The 6,761-nt window shown below is 37.6% G+C and overlaps 2 protein-coding genes across 2 annotated transcripts; both read left to right on the top strand.

The window, feature by feature from the left end:
- The first annotated feature begins 3,189 nt into the window (after positions 1–3,189).
- On the top strand, positions 3,190–3,849 carry LOC107786100 (uncharacterized). The gene has a single exon (XM_016607536.1). It carries the CDS (start codon positions 3,190–3,192, stop codon positions 3,847–3,849), a length of 660 nt encoding a protein of 219 aa, XP_016463022.1.
- Positions 3,850–5,452: 1,603 nt separating this feature from the next.
- LOC142168942 (uncharacterized) lies at positions 5,453–5,902 on the top strand. Its single transcript, XM_075230119.1, has one exon. It carries the CDS (start codon positions 5,453–5,455, stop codon positions 5,900–5,902), a length of 450 nt encoding a protein of 149 aa, XP_075086220.1.
- The last annotated feature ends 859 nt before the right edge of the window (positions 5,903–6,761 follow it).

Raw genomic sequence — 6,761 nt, 5'->3', positions numbered from 1 at the left:
ACCAAAAGTCAAAAGCGGGGCCTGCCTCTCAGAATCGGACAAAATTTTTACGAAATCCAAACACCCATTCCGATACGAGTTCAACCATACCAATTTTATCAAATTCCGATAACAACTCGACCTCCAAATCTTAAATTTTCGTTCTTGAAGAGTTTTACAAATTTCTCCAATTTCTTCCATTTGATTCACTAATAATTGATGAAAATAACCATGAAATCATGAAGTATAATCACTTTTGGATATAGAACACTTACCCCAATCCATATGGTGAAAATCGCCTCAAACATCGCTTCAATCCGGCCTCCAAAGCTCCAAATATGTTAAAATGGGCGAAACCCCCATTTTAAGAATCTGTCCAGGCAAGTCTCATTTGACATTTGAGACTTATAAATGGCATTTGACACCTGCGATTTGCCTTAGTCCAAGAAAAATAGCAGTCTTTCCAGATACGGAAATGAGCATAACTCTCTCATATATGTCCGAATGATGAATGGTTTAACTTTCTGGAAACTAGACACCAAGGGATACAACTTTCATGTTTTGCTCATCTTCCAATTCCTTATAGATGTCGAGATATAAGCTCTCAAAGTCAGCCATATACATCAGAAATTTCTACAATGGACACTGCCAGGCAAAACAACTGCAGTACCAGGCTTCAATTAATCGATCATAACTTTATGTACAAATGTCCAAATAATGAATGGTTTACATTTCTGAAAACTAGACTCAAAGGGATACGACTTTCAGTTTTGGATCATCTCTAAATTTCTTACAGATTACGAGATATAAGCTTTCAAAGCCAGCCCTGTACAACAAAAATATTTGCGATGCACACTGCTGTAGCCAAAAACCAGCAGTTTAAAATGGCCTAGAAATGGTCTGAAACCACTCCGAAACTCACCCGAGCCACTCGAGACCATGTCCGAATATACCAACAAGTCCCATAACATAATACGAACTTAGTTGAGGCCTCAAATCACATCAAACAACACCGAAATAACGAATCGCACCTCGAATCAAACTTATGAGTTTATGAAATTTTCCAAATTCTATATCTTGTGCCGAAATGTATCAAATCAATCCGGAATGACTTCAAATTTTGCATGCAAGTCATAAATGACATAATAGAGTTGTTCCAATTTCCAGAATTGAATTTCGACCCCGATATGAATAAAGTCAACTCCCGATCAAATTTTCTAAAAATCTTCCATTTTCCAACTTTCGCCAAAATGCGTCGAATTGTCCTACGGACTTCCAAACCCAAATCCGGACATACGCCTAAGTCCGAAATCACCATACGAAGCTATTGACGTCATCAAATTTCTATTCCATAGTCGTTTGCTTAAAAGTCAAGCTCCGATCAACTCTTTTCATTTAAGCTTTAAAATAAGAATTGTTCTTTCAATTTAATTCTGAATCTTTCGAAAACCAAACTTGACCACACACGCGGGTCATAATACATTTTACGAAGTTGCTCGGGACCTTAAGTCACTGAACAAAATGTTAATTCTCAAAATGATAAGTCGTGTCGTTACACCTCTAAATCCAAATCCACTAATACGCCTAAGCCCAAAATTACCATATGAACCAATTGGAACCATCAAAACACTGTTATGGGGTCGTCTACACAAAAGTCAAGCTCCTGTCAACCTTCACAACTTAACCTTTCAATCCAAAACTTCTCCGAAACCAGACCACCCACCCCCACAAGTCACATAACAATAAATACACATGTATAAAGCATCAAATATGGGAAACGAGGCTAAAATACACAAAACGACCGGTGAGGTCATTATAGAGACTCCTTCACACAACACACCCACTAATTCTCCACAACATTCAAGAGAAAATTCACCAGATTGGTGAAGCTTTATGAGCTTTTGCGAGTGGATTTCCAAGTGTTGTTTAGGCTCCACCACCAGTTAATACAACTGTGAAAAATCCTCATTCAGGCCTCGAAAACTCTGGAAGTGGAGAAATTCCATATACGTCTGGAGCCGGAGGGTGAGGTATGCCAAACAATGCTAATTTACTAAATCTAGTTCTAACATTGCAGAAATAGATCAAGGAACAAAATGAGCAAATAGAACAGATACATGGAGTGCCGCAGTGATTAACGGAGTGGATATAGACAAATATTCACAACAGTCATGGAAACCAAGTGCATCACCACTACCAATACCAAAAAAGTTTAAAATGCCCGATATTCCTAAGTATGACGGGACTACTGACCCACGAGATCATGTTACTATGTTTATCACAGGGTTCAAAGGCCAAAATTTAACCAAGCAGGAAATCAAATCGGCATTGTTGAAAACATCTGGTGAAACCCTTACGAAGGGAGCACTAACATGGTATTCTCTTTTACCTGAAAATTCAATTGACTCTTTTGTTGAGCTTGCAGATTCATTTATAAAAACACATTCCGGATCAAAAAGTAGAAAAAAAAATGGAAGATATCTTCAAGGTAAAACAAGGAAGTACAGAGTTGCTGAGAGAATTTGTTAATCGCTTCTAGCGAGAAAGGATGATGTTACCTTGCGTACCTGATAATTGCGCAGCAATGACATTTACCAGCAACCTGAGTGAGAGAAGCTCAGAAGCCACGAGATGATTAAAGGAGAGTTTGTGGGAGTTTCGAGCAACTACTTGGAATGATGTTTATAAAAGGTATAGCACAAAACTTAGAATAAAGGAAAATACAGTATCCCAACCAGCGATGGAGGATAGGTTCAGGTCTAGACAGTCAGAACTAGAATGGAGGTTTAGAAAAAATAGGTACGAATCTTATATGGGACATTCAGGGCGGGATCTTAGGCCGCAACTGGAATAGGCACGGTTTGATTAGAGATCACGGTAGAAGGAAGCAAGTTCCTCTTCTCGATTTCTAAAGGAACGGGATATGAGAAGAAACAACGATCAGAATTCTCGATAATAAATAGGTGATTATAACTTCAGCATCAGTGCTTCCGAGTTAGTATCAGTGTTAAGAGGCATAAGAGATAAGGTACGATGGCCCAAAGAGATGAGATCAGATCCTAACAAAAGAAGTCAGGAATTCTGGTGTGAATTCCACAATGATCATGGTCATAGAACTGAAGATTGCAGGCTCTGCAAGCGGGGGATAATTATTTATTAAAAAAGGGCTATCTCACCGACCTATTTAGTGAGAAAGGTAAGCGGTCTTATATGAAAAATAGGGAAGAGACATCGAAGCCCCCTTTACCAAAGAGGATGGTAAATGTAATAACTAGGGGTGAGGAGGTTAATGGAGTAATATACACAGCAGCAGAAAGAACAACCAAAATCACAGTGACCCACGAGAAGTGGATTCGACAAGTCTTAGAGGGAGAGCACATAGCATTCAACCATGAGGATACCGATGGCTTGTTCATCCCTCACAATGATGCGCTGGTAATCTCTTTACTTGTTCATGATACTAATGTCAAATGGGTTTTGATTGTTCCAAGTAGCTCTATCACTTTTATAATTATAACAGTGGTCAACGAGATGCAAGCAATTGATCGAGTAATACCTAAGGCTTGGTCTTTGTCTAGGTTCGACAATTCAAGTGTCATAACAAAGAGAGAAATTACGTTATGCACTTTTGCCGAGGGTGTAGTGAAAGATACCAAATTTCAAGTGGTGGATGCAAACATGAATTACAACATGATTTTAGGGAGGCCATGGATTCATGATATGGATGCAATACCATCAACTTTACATCAGGTTATCAAATTCCCATCACAATGGGGAATTTATCAGATCAGGTCAGACCAACGAGAAACACGAGAAACTAATACGGTTGTTGTGGCAAGTGGAACGACCAAAGACGGGGATAAAAAATAGCAATTACTATATCCAACTCAGGAGAACATGCTTTCTACCTCAAGTGGAGGTGCGAGGAATGAGGTAGAAATGGATTCAAGACCTGATGTGATTCAGGATTCAGAAGAGAATGAAACAATTAAATCAACTATGGAAGAGCTCGAAGCTGTTATATTATTCATCCACTGGCCCGATAGAAAAGTTTATATCGGGACAAACTTAATCTTGAAGTTGAAAAGTAAGTTAATTGAATTTTTATGCACTAATGCTGATTGTTTTGCCTGGTCGCACTCAAACATGATAGGTATCCCACCAGAGGTAATGACTACATCCACCGATGAAACAAAAGAAGAGAAAGCATGGAGCATTCAAAAATCAGGTAATTCAAGAGGAGGTAAGTAAACTCTTGGCAATTGGTTCAATTCGTGAGGTAAAATACCCTAACTAGTTAGCCAACACAATTGTAGTATCTAAGAAAAATAGAAAATGGCGAGTATATGTAGATTATACTGATTTAAATAAGGTATATCTCAAAGATTCATTTCCTTTACCACATATAAATCAATTAATCGATTCTACTGCTAGTCATGAACTTTTACGCTTTTTAGATGCTTATTATGGATGTAATAAGATAAAAATGGATCCCCAGGACAAGACAAAAAATTTCTTTTATTACATACAGGGGGACTTATTGTTATAAAGGCATGCCTTTTGGATTAAAGAATGCAGGAGCTACGTGCAAGAGTTGGTGACTAAAATATTTCAAGAATATTTGGGAAAAACCATTGAGGTCTATATTGATGACATGCTAGTTAAATTAGCAGAAGCATAAGATCATCTCAGGCATTTAAATGAAACCTTTGCCATACTTCGCAAATATAACATGAAGATGAACCTTGAGAAATGCACCTTTGGTGTGCGGGTAAGTTTTTGGGTTATCTTGTTTCTAACATGGGGATTGAAGTAAATCCGGCTCAGATTAAGTCAATCGAAGAAATACTGGATGAACTTAGAAGTAAAAAGGAAGTACAAAGGCCAGCTTGGAGAGTAGTAGCTATTGGGAGATTCATATCTAGATCCTCCAAGAAGTGTTTCATATTTTTCTCGTTATTGAAAAAGCAAAATTAGTTTGAACAGACAGATGACTGCCAACAAGCTCTAAAATATTTGAAAGCATACCAGTCAAAACCACTTTTGCTATCAAAGTCTAGCGATGGAGAGAGATTACTCGTTTACTTAGTCGTATCCTAAGTGGCCGTAAGCACGGTATTGGTACGAGAAGAAAAAGGTACGCAGTCTCCTATCTATTATGTTAGTAAATCATTATTTGAAGCTGAGACACTATACCCTCATCTAGAAAAACTGGCGCTAGAATTAATAATGACATAAAAAAGGTTACGATGTTATTTTCAATATCATCCAATTTCTGTCGTATGAAATATTTTGCATAAACATGAATTATAAGGAAAATTAGACAAATGGACAATAGAACTTTGTGAATATGATATTGTTTATCAGCCACGGGCTGCCATAAAGTCACAAGTACATGCAGATTTTGTAGTAGATTAGTTCGAGTTGACTTCCTAAATCTTAAAATGAGGTATAAGCGTCTACCGAATCTAATATGAGGACTTGGACTCTATACACTGATGGATCTACAAATGTAAAGGGAGGAGGTTTGGGTATTTGCTTGATTTCACCTTCAGGGGAAATTGTTAAGCAAGCAATAAAATATGACCCTATTACTAATAATGAAGTCGAGTATGAGGCAGTAATTGCAGGTTTGGAGCTTACAAAAGGGATGGGAATTGATCAGATTGAAATCAAGAGTGATTCTCAGCTTGTGATAAATCAAATACAAGGGAATTACGTGGCTAGAGAAATACTGCAGCAATACTTAGAAAAGGTTCAAAACTTGTTGCATCAATTCCGAGTGTGGAAAGCCATTCATATTACAAGAGAGGAGAATGCAGAGATTGATGCATTGGCAAATCTGGGATCACTAGCCCACGGGTCAAAATACAGAAAATGCAATCATGGTGAATTTATTCCACTCACCAGTCGATCAAACTAAGAACGAGGTAAATTTTAATAATTTTATGCGGGATTGGAGAAATGAATTCATGAGATATTTGCAGTACGAAATGTTACCTGAGGACAAAAAGTAATCCCAATAGTTGTGAATGCAAGCAGCTCAATACTATTTAATAGAAAGTAATTTGTATCAAAAAAATATTTGGTGAACTACTAGCTCGATGCTTTCAGCCCTCGCAAACTAAATAAGTTGTGGGAATCATGCTGGTGGAAGATCATTAGTTAGAACACAGATAAGATCAGGGTATTACTTACCAAAAATGAAAGATGAGGCAGAAAACTTCGTAAGAAGGTGCGATAAATGTCAACAATATGCAAATAATATGCATCAACCAGCGGAATTGCTCAATTCAGTTATCGTGCCATGGCCATTTATGATGTGGAGAATACATATCATAGGTCCTTTGCCGCAAGAACTGGGAAAGGTATGGTTTTATTAATTTAAATTGATTACTTTTCTAAGTGGGTAGAAGTATGTGTCTTTAAACATGTACGAGAAAAAGAAGTTATAGACTTCATTTGAAGGAATATAATATGTAGATTTGGGGTTCCAAAGGAGATTGTATGCGATAATGGACCGCAATTCGTAGGAACGAAGGACACCAAATTTCTCAAAGGTTGAAAAAGCAAAAGCATCAACGCCATATCATCCCATAGCTAATAGACAAGCTTAGTCAACAAATACAATAATCGTCAATAGTATGAAGAAATATTTTGAAGCAGCAAAAGGCGGGTGGCCTGAGGTGCTACTGGGGTATTATGGGCCTACAGAACAACATCTAAAATAAGTATGACAGAAATACCATTTCACTTGTTTATAGCACTGAAGCCCTAATTTG

This window comes from Nicotiana tabacum, chromosome 14 (genome assembly GCF_000715075.1).
Source record: "Nicotiana tabacum cultivar K326 chromosome 14, ASM71507v2, whole genome shotgun sequence".
Lineage (NCBI taxonomy): Eukaryota > Viridiplantae > Streptophyta > Magnoliopsida > Solanales > Solanaceae > Nicotiana > Nicotiana tabacum.
Note: the sequence above shows the minus strand (reverse complement) of the source record. Positions and strands in the feature narration are given on the sequence as shown.